This window comes from Arachis hypogaea, chromosome 12, assembly GCF_003086295.3.
Source record: "Arachis hypogaea cultivar Tifrunner chromosome 12, arahy.Tifrunner.gnm2.J5K5, whole genome shotgun sequence".
NCBI lineage: Eukaryota > Viridiplantae > Streptophyta > Magnoliopsida > Fabales > Fabaceae > Arachis > Arachis hypogaea.
Window position 1 is genome coordinate 24035057 of NC_092047.1, and position 20550 is coordinate 24055606.

Sequence of the window (20550 nt, forward strand, 5' to 3'; positions counted from 1 at the left end):
AGGTACCCCCCACCCTCCGATGGTGAAGGATCAGCAGTGCAGCCAAGCTCAACAAGTCGGACACGATAGCTCCGGCCTCCACTTACAGCCGGACACGTCATCTCCGATCAGCACAGAAGATCTCATCCGAGATCGACCTACAGTTTCAGATAACCCTCGAAACAGACTGCAAGGTACTTGACCATCTCCAGGAGCTATTGATACATCATTGTCCCAACCTGCAGGATGTCTCAGGGAAAAGCTTTCCTGCCTCTCAGTCAATTCTCAAATTATATGGAGATTCTTTGCTGAAGAAATGCTGGCAGATGAAGGACCCACTGATTTTGTCCAAAATGTCCCACGTCCGCAATATCAATGATGACGGACTTTGGATTTCATGACTCAAGAAAGTACAATTGCTTTTTCTGTCCATCATATTCAACAAGTAATGTGTTTCCGTCTCTCCTAAATTTATTGCATGTTGTCCAAATATATTTTCTGGTTCTCTAATTTGTAATTTTTTTATGACTAAAATGGTAGCTTTTAAAATTCTTGGAGACTAATTTAGATAAGGGAGTCACTCAGATAAAGACGCCTAAAACGTCTTTTTTAAAGATGATTTTTAGTAATTAAAATTTAATATATATATAATCGATTGAATCATGTTATTTTTGTCAAAATTAGGCTAGACAAATTGATTTAACCGAAAAAATGATGAATCAAATCTTGAACTAGTCTAAATTAATATTATTTTTTTATAAAAAATGACTACAATACCCTTATTATAGAGAATGATTAAAATACTCTTATTTTATATATATATTAATTTTAATTTTAAAAATTCTAAATCCTAACCATACGATAGAAAAATAAAGGACTAAAATTTAGGATTCTCAAAATTAATATATATAATAGAAGTATTTTAGTCATTTTCTATAATAGGGCATTGTAGTTGTTTTCTATAAAAAAAATAATATTAATTTAGATTAATTCAAAATTTGATTCACCATTTTTCGGTCAGATCAATTTATCTAGAATAATTTGACAAAAATAACACGATTTAATCGATTATATGTATTAAATCTTAATTATTAAAAAACATCTTTATAAAATGACGTTTTCAACATCTTTATCTGAGTGACTTTTTTTAGATAATTATTCTGTCAAAAAATAAACTGAAAACTAATTTTTCTATCAAAATAAAACTTTAAAAATTAATCTATATATTAATTTTTTTAAAAAATTAAAATATCCACTTTTAAAATTGTCATAACTTATTTGAGAAATTACTCTTTTATAAATTAATCATATTCAAACGGACATAAAATGGTGCTCCAGATAAGAAAAGTCTAGATAGAGCATCAACACTCCAATAAATTTTGTTTCTCTCTTTCTTCCTTTAATTCAGGGAATCTAATATGGTGAAAGTATCTAACGGTCTTTAAAAGATCAGGATGTTTAGAAAAATTTAAAATAAATTTATAGTAAAATTACAAATATATTAATATAATAGTTACAAATTTATCACATGTTCTTGTCATTTTTCATTTTTATGCTTCTTTTATTTTAGATATTTTTTAAATAAATAATTTATTTATTGATATATAGTTTAAAAAATATTTATATTTTTTATTATTTATATCATTATCATTTCTAATAAAATAAATAATAAAAAAAATATTATACGATCAAATTATTTTTATAACCAAAAATCAATTAAGTATTTTTTTTATATTTCTTTTGTTTCTTCTCTATTAGACCAATTAATTTTATTTAAAATAATAAAATTTATATTACATCAATTTAAATTATTTTTCCATCCATTTTAATTTAAATTATTGTAATAAATAAATAAATAAATTATTGATATATAATTCTTAAAATATTTTAAATTTTAAAAAGATGTGTATTAATAAAATAAAAAATGTGAATATTTCAAAAAATATCTAAACAAATAATTACTTCAATTAATTTATTAAAAAAATTATTATTAACAAAAATTTATCGACCTATATTTATCAAACTATATTAAACTCTTTCTGAAATTTTAATATTTTAAAATAAACATCAAATTTTAATTTTTAATATAATTAAATAATTTTAAAAATAAAATTGTATTTTTGTTTTTCAATACTAATACCAAAAATATTATTGTTTTTGTAATATTAAAAAAATTTTTTAATCTTTCTAAAAAAAATTAATTAAAAAGAGTAAAAGACGTTAGTCCATGCTAGAGCTGAGCGTCAAAAGAACGCGTACCTGAGAACACGGGATAGAAGGGTCTATATATACTATAATAATAAACAATTTTCTCTATCCTCAAATCAAGCAACGTGATTTCTCGGCCTTTGTCTCAGAATCCCAAATTTCCATCCAAATTACTTTTCTTTCATCTCTTGCATTCGTTCTACACTTGATTATGCTCTTCTTTTCCATCATAGCCTAACATCCCTTCAACCGCACGCGGAGTTGTTCGTGATTCTCTCATTCGAGTTTCACGAAGTCCAGAAGCCATTTCGAACTCTAGCCCTACCCTAATTAATCATTCTCCCTTCTCTTCCGCACGCGATTGTTCGTGATTCTCTCATTCGAGAGTTTCGATCGCAGAGGCTCCGAGTTCGCAGTTTCGCCTCCTTCACGTTCTTCCTGAGTTGGGTCGGTTGTCGAAGCGCGACCGTCGGAAATTGTTGCTGTTCTTCCTGCTATCGATTCGACGATTGCATCGCTCACAGCAGTTTCTGTTTCCACAGAGGGGCTTCGACGGAGATTCTTCTCTTGGATCGTATATTCTGAATGCGTAACGGAATTTTGTGAAGAAGTTCAAGATTCCGCGTTGATTTTTGCTGGCAGAAGAGAATTCTAGTAGTGTTCGTGCTCTCAGCCTCAGCCTCGGCTTGTGGGTTCGATTTGATCGATCTTAACCCTAGTAATTTGCAAGTGGAGGACAAAAACAGAGAAAAGAAGAAAAAAGAAATAGAGCTTTGGATATTGTATTGTACTGTACTACTGTTTGTTTTGTTTTGATTTATTTAATGTCAAGGGCCATTCTAGTTTTGGAATTTCATAGGCCCTTTTAATTCGTTTATTTTTGTTATCATTGATCTTAATCTTTTTTTTTAAATAGAAAGAATAAATATACGATGGCGGTGTATTATAAATTTAAGAGTACAAGAGATTATGATTCAATTCCCATGGACGGTCCTTTCATCTCTGTTGGAACATTGAAAGAAAAAATATTTGAATCCAAGCATTTAGGGAGGGGTACTGATTTTGATCTCGTGGTAACCAACGCCCAGACCAATGAAGGTTGGTTCTGAGACTTTTTAATTAAAACTATTGAATTCTCATTAAGATAGCTGTTGTTTGGGTGGCGATACCCTGAGTTTGGGGGGTTAATTGTAAAATTAAAATATGGAACTATTGCTTTCGTGGTTAAACTCTCGGTGTTTATCATGTTCCTCTCAAAGTAAACATTTTTGCTAGTCTTGGCTTTCAGGAGTTCATGGTGTTGAAGTTGAGTTTGATGTTTTATTTTCATGCACTGACAGTGTTGTTTTACACTGATGTCCAATAAAAATCAGGGAATTGTTGTGTTGTGATTGACAGTTAAATAGGCAATTCTCATCAATTCTATTGGTTAATAAATATATAAGATTACACTGTCAGTACACGAGAATCACTTTACTATGAAATTCTTGGTTTTTGTAGTGTTTTTTATTTGACTAACATTGGCCTCCACCTCTTCTATTGCAAAAATCAAACGAAAAGACAACGAGAAAATAGGAAATCCTCAAAGTTAAAATGCTTAGAATGTAGGCCAGGGTGTTGAGAATTTGAGTTCCAGTGAGGTTGTAAGCTAGTTGTAGGAATTACAAGCGCCCAAACCTTGAAGGATTTGCAGCATGGTAGTTAATATATATAATTGCCTTGATGAATGGCATATTCAGTGTTTTATAGCTGCTCTGTCTCTTTGGAATTTCAGAATATCTTGATGAAGCAATGCTGATTCCTAAAAATACCTCGGTGTTAATTCGTCGGGTTCCTGGTCGGCCACGTTTACCAATTGTTATTGAACTAGAGTATTATCTCTAACCTTTAATCTTATTACTGTTGTTGGTTTTTGGACTATTGTCATGCATCATGCATGTTGGTTCTTGAAATGGGTAGTCATGGGCTTGCTATTCTCATCTTGATACTTCACGTTGTAGTCAAACAGTTTTCCCAAGAAACTACCCTTTTGATTTGTGAGAAAAATTCTGCGTTGAGTTGCTACTTTCCTTGGCTTTTGCAGGCAAAAAAAGGTGGAAAATACGGCTATGGAAGTCGAACCTGAAAACAGCAGCTTACCAGCTGAAGATGCATCTGCTGTAAAATATGTAAGTCCCTTTTTGCTTTCCATGCGTTTTATTTAATAAACAATTCCACTTCATTCCTATTTTATTTACCTTCTCATAACATGACAGCCAGAAGATTCAGATTGGGATGAATTTGGAAATGATTTGTATGCGATTCCTGATGTACCACCCATTCAATCAAGCAACTTAATTCCTGAAGCTCCTCCAACCAACAAAGCTGATGAAGAAAGTAAGATAAAGGCTTTGATTGATACTCCTGCCTTGGATTGGCAACGGTGAGTATCCACTTTCCTTCAGTTGTCTTTCTTTATTCTTGGAATCAGCATAAAAAGGGATGATGACTGTAAATATGAATATGAATTACTAATAAGTAACTTTGTATTCTTTTTCACCTGCAATAATATGGTCAATAATCTCTGGTGGAAGGGATTGCTCATTCTGGAATCAGCACCTGTACTAGAGGAGCAGTTGTTTCTTATTTACCATCATTCCTGCATAAGGATTTCTGCAGAAAATTTCATTTCACATACCAAATGTGCTTTGTTTTGGTGAAATCATTGTCACTCTAGACTTCGCCATATCTAAATTCTAAAGTTTCCTTTTGGCATGCAGTCAAGGATCGGACTTTGGTGCTGGTAGAGGTTTTGGAAGAGGTATGGGTGGACGGATGGGGGGTGGTCGTGGTTTTGGTGAGTCTCCTTTTCCTATTCTATACAAGTTTGAGTCACTGCCTGCTTTGAATACAGATTTTGATATTACTGTTCTAATGCTTATTCACTTACTGAGCAGGGCTGGAGCGGAAAACACCTCCTCAAGGCTATGTATGTCACAGGTGCAAGGTTCCTGGTATTTCCTAGACTCTTATTATTATCAGGGAGAAAAAGGGGCGCTAAATCTGCTTAAATTGTTGGATGGCATTGTCGGTTATGCTTAGCTTACTTATTAAACTTTTTTTGTAGGCCATTTTATTCAGCACTGCCCTACAAACGGTGATCCAAATTATGACATCAAGAGAGTTAAACAACCTACTGGTATTCCGAGATCCATGCTGATGGTGAACCCACAAGGTTCCTATGCTCTACCAAATGGTTCAGTAGCTGTATTGAAGCCAAATGAGTGAGTACATGTTGGTTCTTTGTCTCCATTCTGTCATATGTAGGACTAATATTGTATTTCTCACATAATCCTGCTAAACAGGGCTGCTTTTGAGAAAGAAATAGAAGGTTTACCTTCCGCCACACGTTCTGTTGGGGATCTACCACCTGAGCTCCACTGCCCCTTGTGCAATGATGTGATGAAAGATGCTGTGCTGACAAGCAAGTGCTGTTTTAAAAGCTTTTGTGACAAATGTATGTTTCTTTGTCTTCCTGAAGAAGTCCTGGTTCTTAGAATTTGAGTAAATACTTACGCTTTTAAGCTTATAATTCTTCATTAAGCAAGTAAAGAATGCTTTAGATGATATAATCTCTCCTCAGCATTTCTTCCCAATGTACAAACATCTCAGATGAAGTTTTGTAAATATCATTCTGAAAATTCTTTTCAGGTATTAGGGACTATGTTATCTCCAAGTCCATGTGCATATGTGGTGCAACAAATATTCTTGCAGATGATCTTTTACCAAATAAGACCCTAAGAGATACTATTAATCGTATATTGGAGTCAGGCAATAGCAGTGCTGAAAACGCTGGGAGCACCTTTCAAGTTCAAGGTTATTGAAACTATTTATCATGTGACTCTTACGTGGACTTTATTTGGTTAAAAATTTATTGAAACTAACATGCAAATTGCAATTGTTTTCTCCTCCTTTCTAGATATGGAGTCTGCTCGTTGTCCACAACTGAAGCTTCCATCTCCAACCTCATCGGCTGCATCTAAGGGAGAACCAAAGGTTTCACTTGTTCATGAAGGAATGACACATGTACCAGAAACTGTTGATGATAGAAAAACAGTTTCTGCTCCAGCTCCATTGCAAACATCAGAGCAAGTGAAGCCCAGAATGCCTGATGTAAGTGAAGCTACACATGAGTCGATGAGTGTAAAGGAACCAGCCTCACAAGGGAGTGCTCAGTTGGTTGAGGAGGAAGTCCAGCAAAAAATGGTTCCTGCTGAGGCAGGTAATGTAGATTGCTCATCTCACCCTGTGTAAGACATGTAATAATTTATTTTCTTTGATCACAATCTCATTTGTAGTTTCAACTTTAAACTTTGCAGGAAAGAAGAAAAAAAGGAAGAAAGTCCATTTGCCTGCAAATGGTAAATCTACTCTCCTGCATTCGAATCTATATATTTATGTTCAAATCTGGACATGTATCTGTAACTTTTCCTTTATATTAAACTTTGCAAACCGGATTGCTGCTTGAACATTCGGGGGAGGAGTACAATACAGAGGTCTTTTTTTTTTTTTACCTCTATTTATGTTATTTGTAACAATGTCAAATTATTTTTATCTCTTGCAGATTTTCAGTGGAAAACCCCACACGACCTTGGGGCTGAGACCTACATGATGCCAATGGGCCCAGCACCTGGTTACAATTCATACTGGAATGGCATGCAACCTTGTATGGAAGGATTTATGGGACCATATGGTGGCCCGATGCAAATGATGGGTTATGGCCTGGGCCCCTTGGACATGCCATTTGCAGGTGGTCTGCTTCATGATCCATTTGGCATGCAGGGTTACATGATGCCTGTTGTTCCACCTCATAGGTATATACCTTTTTTTATTATCAAAATTTGTCTTGCATATTTAGATAATTACTATTTTAGAAAGCTAAATTATTGTTTAGGGATCTTGCTGCTGAGTATGGCATAGGGATGAATGTTCCACCTCCAGTTATGAGTAGAGAGGAGTTTGAAGCTCGGAAAGCTGATCGTTGTAGAAAGCGTGAAAATGAGAAACTGATTGATAGGTAAAACAGAATTACTCCTGGATGGCGATTCATTTTATTTTATATATATATATATAATCAATTGACACTAGTGTCGATCTAAGTAAATATTCATTGTTCAACTTTTTATTCGTGTAATTTTTTAAAAAATCAACGGTTGGATTAGAAACTTATATATTATAGATCATCTTAAAAATATTTTGTCAATCTAAAATCATTTGTTATATCTTTTATGCACTTGAAAATAATGTAATATGTTTGTTCAAAATATACATAGATAAAGAGGTCTTCAATTACATGTTTGTTAATGTTTGATCTTGGTAAAATGTGTTATAGATGATCTTTATTATTTGTTAGTGTGATCCAATAGTTGGATTGAAAAATATATATCCTATAAATAGTTATGAGCGCCACCCAATTTGTCGACTTCTCTAAAAATGATGGAAAAAGAATAGACTCTTTAACAAGAGAAAAAATCTTCTATGATGAATTCAATAATTGTTGGAACTCTTAAAATGAAGGGGAAAAACCGAAGCAATGATATTCTAAATAGGGCAGAACTTCTAGATAAGGGATTTATGCCATTGGATATATTCCAAAAAATGAATTAGATTATGATCACTGTAATTTTATTTAAACTGACACCTATGTCATCCCATAAATATATATGGAATTTAAACTTAACAGTGAAATGTCTGTTACCACTGAGTTATATCTGTTTTAGACATGATTGCTCGTCTATGTGATCTTTTGCATATTTCTTCTGTATTTTGACTCTGTTTTGTTTACGATTTAACATAATTTTACTTTCTAATAGTTATGATTTGTAGCGGGTACGGCTATCCTTTTTCCGGGGTTAATAAAGGACAAGGGTCGCATGTTAATCTTAGCAAAAGCTTTGGTTTACAAGATAATCTATTCTTTATTGACGTTGTCTAATGAATTTTTTGTTGCCAAATTTTCCAATGTTATTGTGGTTCTTGTTGCTTGTAATTTTATGTGGGTTATTTTCGAGGTATTTCTGTTTTGTTTATCATTGGAGTGTTTCTTTAATGAAATAGGGATTTCTCCAAAGATCGAGATTTTGGTAGGGAAGCGAGCAGTATTGGGGATGTTCCTATGAAATCAAAAACTGTATGTGCTTTTTGTTCTCTTATTTTGCCTTTATTTATCTGTGGACTTGTATGCATCATTTACCTTTCTAGGTTTTTCCCACTAAATTTTGGTAGAAACTTGAACCTTGAGCTTGAACAGTAATTGCTTTAGATGATACCATTCACTGTTTTGGCTTCTTAAATGAGGATAGTAGTCTTAGCAGTTAGTCTTGCTTATTTTACAGAGTACTATTCTTGTTGGTCATAAATGGTTGAGGGAGCAGTGCCCACTCAGAACCATATATCTCTAATCAACAACCACCGGTTGGTTTAAAGTTGATTAAAAGGGAATTGGTATAACTAGATTAGAGTTGCATTGCTGCACTTGGATGGTAACAGTAATGTGATTAAATTTATATGCTCTCTCTGAGTTCAGAGAATCAGAGTCTCTTTAGCGATCATTTATGGACTATTGTTTTTCGATATTCTTTGACCTATGATACCTTTAGATTTATGCCTTTTATCCTGGTTGCAAGGGTTCTGTTCATAATTGTTGTCCACTAATGAGGACAGGGTATAGTGATTAAAATTTAACATTTCTAATTTTTGTCTATATGGTTTTAATAACTAATATATGGTCCGTACTGCATTATTTATTTTTCGAACATAAAACAAACAAGCTTGGATCAGTATATTGTTAGTCTGTTTTGTGGCAGTTAAATGTTTTATTTGTCATTCTTGTCATGTCATAGATCTGCCTTTTGAGAGTTAAACTTCTAGTCTATATTATGCAGGGTCTAGAAGTTGTAACAAGGGTAACAAGGATGAGTGTGTCACCTTGTGCGCCAAACAAAAACAAACACAAACTGCTCAAGAGAAAAGCTGACTACCATGTGGATTGTAATCGGGAATGTGAACGTGACCATGATCATAATCGCGACCAGAGAGACCACCGTGATCGAGAAAGAGGCCATCACCACCGTCGCCACCACTGGTCAGAATCCTCTTCCCGGATGTCATCTGAACCACTAAAACCTCCTCAACTGCACCATCATCTGCAGCTGCAGACCGCAAACAGAAGGCCAGTGTTTTCTGCCGCATAAGCTTCCCCGCTGAGGAAGAAATGACCAAGGAGGATCCGAGTTCCAAGGTCATGGCACGCTTGTAATATGAAGAGATATTACAGCTAGAAGCGAACCTCGCTCCTTGATGTACTCTTTTTTCCGACATCATGGTTTTTTTCCAAAAAGGGTTTTCCTGAAGGGGGTTTTAATGAGGCATCACAGCGAGGGCTAAGGGGCAGAAATTTCAATCCCTTAGTAGCAAGAGAACCCTTGTAAAGTCACATTACATTAGTAATAATATCTCTCTTTATATCTCTTTATCTCTTTCTTTAAAATTTTCATTTATTATTACTATGATACGCACTGATTTAAGCTCGGAAAAGCGCAAAAATCCATTGACCGACCTACATAGTCGGCAAGATAAAGCGACGAGGTACAAGTCAGTGTAAAGAGGTTATAAAAGTCGATCATAATGTCTCGGAGATAATGTATCTAACGACTTAAAAGTCGGTTATCCCGAGTAGTATAAAATGCATTGCAAGAATAACCTAAATTACAGTAACGATTCAATAAACAAAATTGAATGTAAGAAATTCAGCGAATGAAAAACAAAGAGACGCGAAAACCCCTTAAAGGGACTAAGGGTAAGGACTATTCATAAAGACCTTGCCAAAACAAAAGGATTACTCAACGAAGAGTTTTCCTCTAATCACGTTGGGCAGTAGAAAAATTATCTAATTCAGATAATTTTTTTTCATTTGATGAAAAGTTTTTCTCAAAAAGCTTTATAAAGCTTGAAACAGCAAGTACACTAAAGGTTTTCACAAAGAAAACAGCAAGTACACTAAAGGTTTTCACAAAGAAACCTAGTACACTAAAAAGCCTTCAAAAAGGTTTTCATCAAAACCAAAAACATCACATGCATAATAAAACGACGACTTTATTAAAGGTCCTATCCAAAAAGGATCAAACGAAACAAAAATTGTTAAAGATCCTATAAAAAGGATCGAATGTCAAGGAACCACCAGCAAAACATATAAACAAATATAAAGAGTTCATAAAAAGGACCCACAAGTCAGGCCTTTAACGATATCATCACATGGGACCAAAAAGGGGATTTGAGTCATTGGCAAGGGAAGAGGTTGGCTCGGTCGCAGAAGTTGGAGGGGTCGGTGGGATCTCTTCAGCATCAGGAGTTGAAATCACCTCGGGAGCTGCAGAAGAAGTCGGCATATCTACCCCCACGGAAAGGGGATTCAATGATGCGTTGCCCCGTTGTCTTCAGTTCGGAATCAGTTTGGGGACGAGGAGGAGAAACTATCTCTCCATTAACAACAACCTTGTTAGGATGAAAAGGGGATAGGTCCAAGTCGGGAGCAATAACTCCGACTTGTTGCTTCAGCATCCTAAACACCTCTTCAGTATCCTCAACAATGGAGTCCTCCAAGTCCTGGTAGCTCTCCCGAAACTGCTCAACCATCCATTTTCAAATAAAGGTGTTCAGATAGCACAGAGGAATCTATCCATCTCAATAAGAGTTCAGGGACATGGGAAGACATTTTTTCAGAAAATGGAAAATGTACGTAAAAGATAACACCTACATTATGCAAAAAGAAATCATCAAAAGCCAGTCCGCAGCAAAGCAGTTCTTTTCAAACAAAAGTCAAGAGCAGCCAATAATCACAGCCAAAAAGACTTTCGCAAAAAAGAAAACCCAAAATCTCAAAAAATCTTCCTACTACGAACAGTAAAGATATCATAAAGGAATCTCATTCTCAAAGCATACAGAAGAAACAGAAAATACTATAAAAAGCGAAAGGGAGATACAAAGAACTAACCTTTGTGAAGAAGAAGATAAAGAGGCAAACACCAACGGGTGAAAGCGCAAGGGAATTGGGTAAGAACAGAGAAAGGAAGTGTCGAAAACGAAAGATAAGAAAGAAGAAGGAGGGAAAGGTATTTATAAAATACCTGGGGTAAAACGGTTCAATCATTAAAAGAGTGCATCGTTACCAATGTAACTGTCCCCACGCATAAATATGAAAATCTCAACGGACGCGACGGTTGACAAGACACGACGATTGATAATTTGAAATCACATCGGTTTCTGAATCAAAACCACGTCGGTTTTCCGACTTAAAAAGGAACACTTCAACCTAAGTATCTCCGAGTTCAAACAATACTCGAACCCAACTCGCATTAAAGAGATAGGATTCGAGTAGGGGCACTGTTCATACCCTGGCCTAAAACACAAAGCCGGACCCAACTCAAGTTAAAAGGCCCAATCCACACAGATTGGCCTTCACCGCTTATTCGACCTCCTTCAAGAAGTCGGGCACGACGTAAGCACATCTAAGTGAATAACTGCCTCCGTGAATCTCTCTCCCACTTTTAGAAGAGAGACCTCAACAACCCTAAGATAAATGGATAGTTATCCATCATCAGAAGTTGAACTACTTCAACGGTGGTTATTGGTTCACCTCCTATAAATACACTCAGGTAAATTTAAGTTTCAATACACTTAAATATGCTTAACCCTTTGCTGAGTTAGGCATCGAAGTGTTTTGTAAGTACCACCCCCCACCTTCTCACACACAACTCGGACGGCGGCTCCCTGACGTAGGACAAGTCGTAGACCACCTTCCTTGAACGTTTGGGCCTCTCATTCAAGCCTAATCATCCGGTTTTAGGTAAGCCCTGAAGATAATAATAATAATAATAATAATAATAATAATAATAATAATAATAATAATATAACTAAAAAATAGATAAATAATAATAAGATATATCGATATAATAATAAATAAGATTTTTTGTATGGTATTATTTTCAAATTTTGGACTCTTATAAAAATAGCATATCTATAAATTAATTTCCTAATTTTTTCTAATTTTTTTTTTATACTCAAATCTTTTAAGGTCTTGAAATACTTTCACCACCATAAAAAGCTCTTTGATTCAGACATTCTTCTTTTATTCTTTTTAAATTTTTAAATGCAACGATTGTTTCTTTTACCTACCACTTTATCGGTCAATAGAGTTTGAGTTGTGTTACACACTTACCCCTAAGATTAATAATATGGCACATACTATATGAACATATTAAGTTATTGTTTATCTTTTAATTTTTCTAGTTCTATAATAATATAATAAAATAAATTAAATTAAGATTGTATATTCAATTAAAAAAATCAATCATTTATTGTTCCTAAATCTGTACTCTAAAATCTTTAAAGATTTAGTTTAATATTTATTTATGAACTTGTAATTTGTAAGTTAAATTTGTTACCGTAACTTAAGATATGTTAATGTTTGAGTTTTAATTATATAACGAATTTTTTAAATTTAAAATAATTTAATAATTAATTTTTATCTATTTTTTTCATCTAATTTAGATTTGATTTTATTGTGATTCAAAAGTAATAACGTCTAACTAAATTTAAGATTAAATAAAAATCTAACAAATAGACCCATTAAATATTTAAAAGTCAAGTAACGAGATAAATACATCCAATTTTACTGGACTCATATACATAATAATACATCCCCTAATTAAAATTTTGTTCTTAGAATAGTTATTATTAAAATAAATAATTAATGACAAATTGACGTTAGAAATAGATCGACAATTATTCTGAATTTTTTTTGGATAAATATTTTAAAATAAAAAATTATTTACTTACAATTAGTATTAAAATGCATACTAAAAATCATCATCATTATTATGTCATTTGAACTATAGTTCGTTGGCATATAGCAGAATTCATATAGCAGAATTGAATATTATAAAATCTATGTTATTAATATTAATATATAATCAGAAAATAATTAAAATTTTTGTCTTATCGTAGAGAGTTACTCAGATAAAGATGTCAAAAATATTTTTTTAAAAGATATTTTTAATCATTAAAATTTAACATATATAACCAATTAAAATATGTTATTTTAATTAAAATTAAATCGAACAAATTAATTTAACTCAAAAACTAATAAATTAAATTTTGAACCAGTTAAAATCAATATTTTTTTATAAAAATTGACTACAATATTTTTATTAGAAAAAATAATTAAAATATTCTTTTATATATATATATATATTAATTTTGATTGTGTGCGAGTGCATACACTGTAGCTACCTGCCTAGTGCCTACCCTTCTTCTCTTAGATCTCATCATCTGCTGAACTTGAGACTGAATCATGGCTGCAAAATTTGAGGGTGGAGCATACCTCTCTTCCTTTGTTGATGCCGTTTTGAACAGGCTGTCTTCGGTCAACTCAACCCCAATAGCAAGCAAGCTAGCTGACCAGAAGTTGCTTCAAAGGATGAAGGCAAGTCTCCGTGCCGTTCGATGTGTGCTTGATAATGCTGAGCAGAAGCAGATCAAAGACCAAGAAGTTAAGAAATGGCTTGTTGACCTCCAAGATTCTCTCTATATGGCTGATGACTTGCTTGATGAACTCTCCACTAAAGCTGCTATTGCCACTCCCATTCAAACGGATCCAGGTAACTCTTCTTCCTGGACTCACTATGTTGATTCAATCTTAGAAGATAGTGATGATGCTGAGATGGGGATAGTAAATAGCATGCAAGACATAGTTCATAAATTGGAGTCTCTTGTTGAAGAGAAAGATGATCTTGGTCTAAAACAAGAGTTTGTCAAAGATGAGGAGGACATGTCATGGAGAATTCAATCATCTCTGGTTGAAACTTCTGAGATATATGGAAGGGATAATGACAAGAAAGCCATAATAGAATTGTTGTTAGATGATACTTGTGATGCTAACATATCTGTTATCCCCATTGTTGGTATGGGAGGAGTTGGAAAAACTACCTTGGCTCAGCTGGTTTACAATGATGCCAGAGTGGAGGGGGAATTTGACATTAGAGCATGGGTGTGTGTTTCCGACCAATTCGACATTGTTAATGTTACAAAAACCTTAATAAAAGCTGCAGGTGCTAGTTCTTGTAACGAGGATGATTTAAGTTTACTTCAAACTGGATTGAAGGATAAGTTAATGGGGAAGAAATTCTTAATTGTTTTGGATGATGTGTGGATTGATAATTCCAGAAGCTGGAAAAGTCTTCAAAAACCTTTTCAATATGGGAAAAAGGGAAGCAAGGTTCTTGTAACAACTCGAAATGATAATGTTGCCGATGTAGTGAAAACTATTTCAGCATATAAGCTTGGTTTATTGTCAGAGAAAGATTGTTGGTCATTTTTTGTGAAACGTGTATTTCTTTCTACTGCATCGAAGGAGTATTCAACTCTAGAATCGGTTGGTCGAGAACTTGTCAAAAAGTGCAAAGGGCTACCTTTGGCAGTAGAGGCCCTTGGTTCCTTATTACGTACAATAAATTATGATGGAAGGGATTGGGATAGTGTATTGAAAAGAGAACTATGGGAAGTTTTTGAAGATCAGAATGACGAGATTATTCCTGCATTAAGAATTAGCTATCATTATCTTCCTTCAAATCTAAAGTGATGCTTTGTTTATTGTTCTTTGTTTCCAAAAGATTATGAATTTGATAAAGGTGAGCTGGTCTTGCTATGGATGGCAGAGGAACTTTTACAGCCAAAAGGAAAAAAGTCTTTGGAAGAACTTGGTTGTGAATATTTCGATCAATTGGTTGCAAGGTCCTTTTTTCAGTCCTCTAGTACTGATAACAGCTTCTATGTGATTCATGATATCATGCATGATTTGGCAACAATTTATGCTGGAGAATTCTATTTTAGAGCTGAAAAATTTGAGGAAAATAACAGGATCAGCAATAAAACTCGCCATTTATTGCATAACTCAAGAGGAAACTATCCCTTTTCGCAACTTGTTGCAGCTTGTGGTAGGGTAAAAGACGTGAGGACATTTCTTGAAATAAATTTGGATGATGATGATCATCCTTTCAATATGGAAAATGCTCCTCATATCTTTTCATCACAGTTGAAGTGCTTAAGAATTTTGTCATTTAATACATTTCCTCTTTATTCATTACCCAATTCAATAGGTGAATTGATTCATCTGCGTTATTTGGATCTCTCGTATACATGTATACAGACATTGCCTGAGGAATTGTGTAATTTGTACAATCTCCAAACATTGAAGTTGAAGAAATGTCGTTGGCTAATGAAGCTACCCAACAATATGCAAGATCTTGTAAATTTACGTCATCTTGATATTGAAGGAGCTGGTCTTGAAGAGATGCCAAAAGGAATAAGCAAAATGAGGGATTTGCAGTTTTTAAGTGACTTTGTTGTCGGCAAGCATGCAGAGAATAATGGAATTAAAGAATTGGGAGCTCTTGCAAATATTCACGAGACGCTTCACATTTGCCAATTAGAGAATGTCATTGATGGTGATCAAGCTTTGGAGGCAAGAATGGCTGAGAAGAAGAACATTAGGAGTCTATATTTGACTTGGTCATCGGACAACCATACGGCTGATTCTCAAGATATAATCAACAATCTAAGGCCTCACACAAACTTGAGAGAGCTATCAATCAATGAGTACATGGGTCAAACATTTCCAAATTGGTTAGGACATTCTTCCTTCAGAAATATGACCAAAATCTACTTGAAATGCTGCAGCAATTGTATTGAGATTCCTTCACTTGGACAGCTACCCTCTTTGAAGCACTTGCAGCTCAGCGAGTTTAACAAATTAACGCGCGTGGGTGCCGAGTTTAACAAACATGTTGAATCTTCTTCTTGTGGGACACCCTTTCCAATGCTTGAAACTCTGTGTTTTTCTGATATGTATTGCTGGGAGGAGTGGCTTTCAGTTTCATCTGAGTTTGAGTTGGATGCTTTTCCTCGGCTTAGGGTGCTTACAATGCGAAATTGTCCTTTGTTAAGGGGAGATTTACCCAGCCAACTACCTGCTTTGAAAAGCCTTCGCATTAGCCAATGTGCTCAACTTGCCTTTACTCTCCCAAGAGCAGATGCAATGCTCAAGTTATCTGTTGAAGGACCCCACCAAGTGGAGGCCGTCTTTGAGGCCATTGCTCGCAAACAACTAAACTGTCTACAATCTTTAAGAATCTCAAGATGTTATTCATCCATATCATTTCCTGGAGCATGTTTGCCTTCTTCATTGCAAAACTTGGAAATTCTCGGTTGCCCATATCTAGAGTTCCCAATGTCGCAGAAGCCGCATGAGTCATTACAGTCGGTATCAATATTCGACAGTTGTTTTTCACTCGTGTCCTTCCCTTTGGGAAGCTTTCCGAATCTCACTGCACTCACAATTTCATCCTGTAAAAATATGAGGTCTCTGGAGGAATCATATCCTACTGCTGCTTCAACTTCAAGTCTCCGCTCTTTAAGCATCAAGAGCTGTCCTAGTCTTGTGTCTTTCAAGATGGTTGCACCCCATCTAGAGGATCTCTTCCTAAGCGATTGCTCAGAAATTGAGTCATTTCCTGAAGGGGGTTTGCCACCAAACCTGAAAATGCTTGACATCCAAAGTTGCAAGAAGCTGGTCACGTACCTAGCATCCATGGACTTGCGTGATCACTGTCTTACACATCTTGACATTGAACATCCTTATGATAACATCAATTCCTTCCCCATGGACGGTTGCCTGCCGTCCTCCCTTGAGACTCTCTATTTGCGATGCTTTCCAAGTCTAGAAATCTTAGACTGCAAGGGACTTTACCATCTCCAGGAGCTATGGATAGATCATTGTCCCAACCTGCAGGATGTCGCAGGGAAAAGCTTTCCTGCCTCTCTGTCAATTCTCAAATTATATGGAGATTCTTTGCTGAAGAAATGCTGGCAGATGAAGGATCCGCTGATTTTGTCCAAAATGTCCCACGTCCGCAACATCAATGATGACGGACTTTGGATTTCATGACTCAAGAAAGTACAATTGCTTTTTTCTGTCCATCATCTTCAACAGGTAATGTGTTTCAGTCTCTCCTAAATTTATTGCATGTTGTCCAAATATATTTTTTTGTTCTCTAATTTGTAATTTTTAAGGCCTGAGAATGCAACTGAATTGTGATGATTAGTTTAGACACTACTTTGTTGATAAAATGAGGTGTTATTTGTTACCTTACTGAAAGTCACACTATACTTATTGCCAGAGTTATTTGTTGATGTTACAGTACTCTTGGATTTCATCGAACCTATCCTTATATTCAACCAGAGTAACTTGAATTTCCCAGTTCAACCATGGGCTTGATTTATTGCTGAACTCACAAATGGAGCATCAAACTCGACTATTATAGGTATGTTCTTACTGCTGGGGTCCTATATCATTGCTTGTACGCATGGTATGCCTTCTTTTTATGGTTTTTTCATAGGAAGCAAAGAGATAACTATGTGCCCGAGGTTTTGTTTTGTTGCGTTCAGGGATGTAAAAGTCGCTGAAATCTGCTGGTTATTGGCTAAGCACTTATATCAATTTGATAATCCAAATGAAATTCAGCCCAAGTTTACATAAATAGGTTCTTAGAAGAGTTTTCACTTTATCATCCAAGTTGGAAATGAAGGAGCAGAGTAATTTGGACAAGCAAGGAGAATAATGCTGAAGGATTTTAAGACATGACATGTTGACTGTAAATTTGCAAATGCAGCATGTTCTTGAAGTGGTTCAAGCTCCATGATAAATCCAAATTGTGTACATTCCATTGTGACTGCACACACACACACACACACACACACACACATATTGAAGATAACAAAAGATTATTATATTAAACGTTAAACGTTTTCATTCTAAATGTTGAAGGAACATGACAATTTGAGAAGAAAGAAATGAGGCAAATGGGACTGCAGCACATGGAAGCAGCCAAAAGCATTTTCCGGACACTTTGCGAAATAAGAAGGAAACCTATGTTGTTAATTTGATGAGGAAATTTTAAAAGGAAATTGTAAATAGCCTTTTGAAGGAATACAGACATCATCATCATCATCTAAGTTTTTAGTCCTTCAGCTTGAAGATAGCCTTTTGAAGTCTGAAGATATATCTATTTAACACATATTAGAACATTTCTAAAATATTATTCAGCTTTATATATAGTCATGTATGTAGCAAACTCTTGCCTCTGACCTGCAAAATTATGAAGCAAAATAGCACTACCAAGATACATCAAAATGCAGTGCATTCTGACTAGTCTGAGCATTTTAGTTAATTAAATATGATTTTAAATTATTATATTATGTTTCCATATACTGCCTTTCCAGGAACAAATTCAAAATGGTCTGAAGCATTTGAAGTGCTGCACTCTATTGGTTCATAAAGTAAGAAACAAATTGTAGAGATGGATGAACTGATGAAGGTTAGAAAAAGGAACAACAATAAGTTTTTCATTTGTTAATTTGTTGAGGAAAATGTATGCCTATGCTGACACAAACTCTGCACACTTGGAATGATGAGATTATTTTACAAAAACAACACGTGGATGCATGCTTATCCTACAAGATAGGACTACGTGCTTCAAATGTTCGTGATATGAAGAGATGAAATATTATTTAAAAGTTATTAGTTTATTTTGATATATTTAATTTTTATTTATTTAGTTACTACATTGGGTTTTATGTTTGTGGGCTTTAAGATTTTTTTTTTTGTTTTAACCTAATAAGAGGTTATAAATATCTCTTTAGCTATTGTAGTTGTAGTATTGAGTGATTAGAGGTGCCAAAGCACTTTTTGGTTTCGTGATGAAACCATGGTGTGGACAAGTGAGGTTGAGTGAGTCCCTCTTTTGTTGTATCGAGAAATTGAGTAGAAGGTTGAAGAGTTCATTCGATTCAATTCCCGGCGTTGACAAGTTAAATTGAGGAGTTTCTTTCTTGTTGCGTCAAGAAATTGGATAAGAAATAGAGTGATACTCTTTGGATTCAATTTCAATTTATCCCTTTTATTTCTATTTCAATTTTGACATATCTTTTTATTCAATTTGAATTCTTATCTTCCTGTATCTTTTATTTCTTATCATTCAGTACCAGAGCTCAGGTATTAGATTAATTCTTATTAATCTATGTCTATTTTTCTTATATATAAAAAAAATTTCAGTGTCTTTCACGTCCTTTATATTCTTATCTTTCTTATTTGTATTTCATTAATATCTTGTTGTTGTTAATTTTATATTTAAAAAAATAAAAAAGCATACAGTGCAAAAAAACAAAGGGAAAAAAAAGAAATTATCTTCTTTATATTTATTCCTTTTCATATACTATTTTTTCAACTACAAGATTCGAGGACGAATTTTTTGTAAAGAGCAAGAAAATAATACATGTTTCAAATGTTCGTAATATGAAGAGATCAAATATTATTTATAAGTTATTAGTTTATTTTGATATATTTTAATTTTTATTTATTTAGGTACTTTTTTTTTTTTTGCTTCTTTCAGTTTTGATCCAAGGACCTTATGGTTAAGAGCAATTCTAATAACCCTCCGGTCACTTGGGAAACCAACTATTTATTTAGTTACTAGATTAAGCTTTATGTTTGTGTGCTTTAGGATTTTCTTTATTTTAATCTAATAAGAGGTTATAAATGCCTCTCTAATTATTGTAATCGCAGTATTGAGTGATTAGAGGTACCAAAGCACTTTTTGGTTTCGTAATGAAACCATAGTATGGACAAGTGAGGTTGAGAGAGTCCCTCTCTTGTTGTATCGCAAAAATGGATAGAAGGTTGAGAAGTCATTTCAATTCAATTCCCAAATTATGACGTGGACAAGTTAGGTTGAGGAGTCCCTTTCTTGTTAGTCTAAAAATTAGATAGAAATTAGAGTGATACTCTTTGTATTCATTTTCAATCTATCCCTTTTATTTTATTTCAATTGTAATATATTCAGTTTGAATTTTTATCTTCTTTTTATCTTTTATTTCTTAATAGATTTCAACTTAAAAAATGAAAAATCTATGTTTGAAATTCTAATTTTAGAAATTCCTTCTTGGTTGGAAATTCATTAACTAAGAGCATACTTCAACTAAAAAAAATATTGTAATTATATTTGGATAAGGTAATGAATTTTGTGTAATTAGGTATCTATCATCATTCATCTTTTAATCTGTCATTATCTATAAATTAATTGTAATAATTATTTTTAGATATTACGTCTCAAATCTTTTTTTCTCATATATTTAAAATGGTCTCGCTAGTCGTTACCAAGGTTCTGAAAACCGGACCGGACCGGCCGGTTCGACCGGTTTAACCGCGAACCG

General features: G+C 34.2%; 2 protein-coding genes across 11 annotated transcripts; both read left to right on the forward strand.

The window, feature by feature from the left end:
• The first annotated feature begins 2574 nt into the window (after positions 1 to 2574).
• On the forward strand, positions 2575 to 9694 carry LOC112727165 (E3 ubiquitin ligase PQT3-like). 3 transcript variants are annotated; one of them, XM_072209056.1, is made up of 16 exons: positions 2837 to 2969; positions 3104 to 3285; positions 3962 to 4058; positions 4271 to 4355; positions 4443 to 4609; positions 4947 to 5023; positions 5124 to 5180; positions 5294 to 5450; positions 5532 to 5683; positions 5878 to 6042; positions 6146 to 6448; positions 6546 to 6587; positions 6791 to 7040; positions 7121 to 7243; positions 8284 to 8356; positions 9111 to 9694. In XM_072209056.1, the coding sequence occupies exons 2-16, from the start codon at positions 3120 to 3122 to the stop codon at positions 9417 to 9419; spliced, it is 2223 nt and encodes a 740-aa protein (XP_072065157.1). In that variant the 5' UTR covers positions 2837 to 2969; positions 3104 to 3119; the 3' UTR covers positions 9420 to 9694. The 3 variants fall into 3 exon arrangements, with proteins under 3 accessions (XP_072065159.1, XP_072065158.1, XP_072065157.1); XM_072209058.1 differs by lacking the exon at positions 8284 to 8356 and having other exon boundaries at positions 2575 to 2969; XM_072209057.1 differs by lacking the exon at positions 3104 to 3285 and having other exon boundaries at positions 2834 to 2969.
• A 3796-nt stretch (positions 9695 to 13490) lies between these two features.
• Positions 13491 to 19276, forward strand: LOC112727168 (putative disease resistance protein RGA1). 8 transcript variants are annotated; one of them, XM_072209063.1, is made up of 4 exons: positions 13491 to 13883; positions 15431 to 17272; positions 17481 to 17603; positions 18107 to 18532. In XM_072209063.1, the coding sequence occupies exons 1-2, from the start codon at positions 13743 to 13745 to the stop codon at positions 17225 to 17227; spliced, it is 1938 nt and encodes a 645-aa protein (XP_072065164.1). In that variant the 5' UTR covers positions 13491 to 13742; the 3' UTR covers positions 17228 to 17272; positions 17481 to 17603; positions 18107 to 18532. The 8 variants fall into 8 exon arrangements, with proteins under 8 accessions (XP_072065164.1, XP_072065166.1, XP_072065165.1 ...); XM_072209065.1 differs by lacking the exon at positions 18107 to 18532 and adding an exon at positions 18562 to 19276 and having other exon boundaries at positions 13495 to 13883; XM_072209064.1 differs by having other exon boundaries at positions 13495 to 13883; positions 17728 to 18490.
• Positions 19277 to 20550: the final 1274 nt, after the last annotated feature.

Coding starts and splice junctions, on each gene's coding strand:
- LOC112727165 (XM_072209056.1), top strand. CDS start 3,120: ATGGCGGTGTATTATAAATTTAAGAGTACAAGAGATTATGATTCAATT. Junction 7,041..7,120: donor CCTGTTGTTCCACCTCATAG/GTATATACCTTT, acceptor ATTATTGTTTAG/GGATCTTGCTGCTGAGTATG. Junction 7,244..8,283: donor AATGAGAAACTGATTGATAG/GTAAAACAGAAT, acceptor TTAATGAAATAG/GGATTTCTCCAAAGATCGAG.
- LOC112727168 (XM_072209060.1), top strand. CDS start 14,933: ATGGCAGAGGAACTTTTACAGCCAAAAGGAAAAAAGTCTTTGGAAGAA.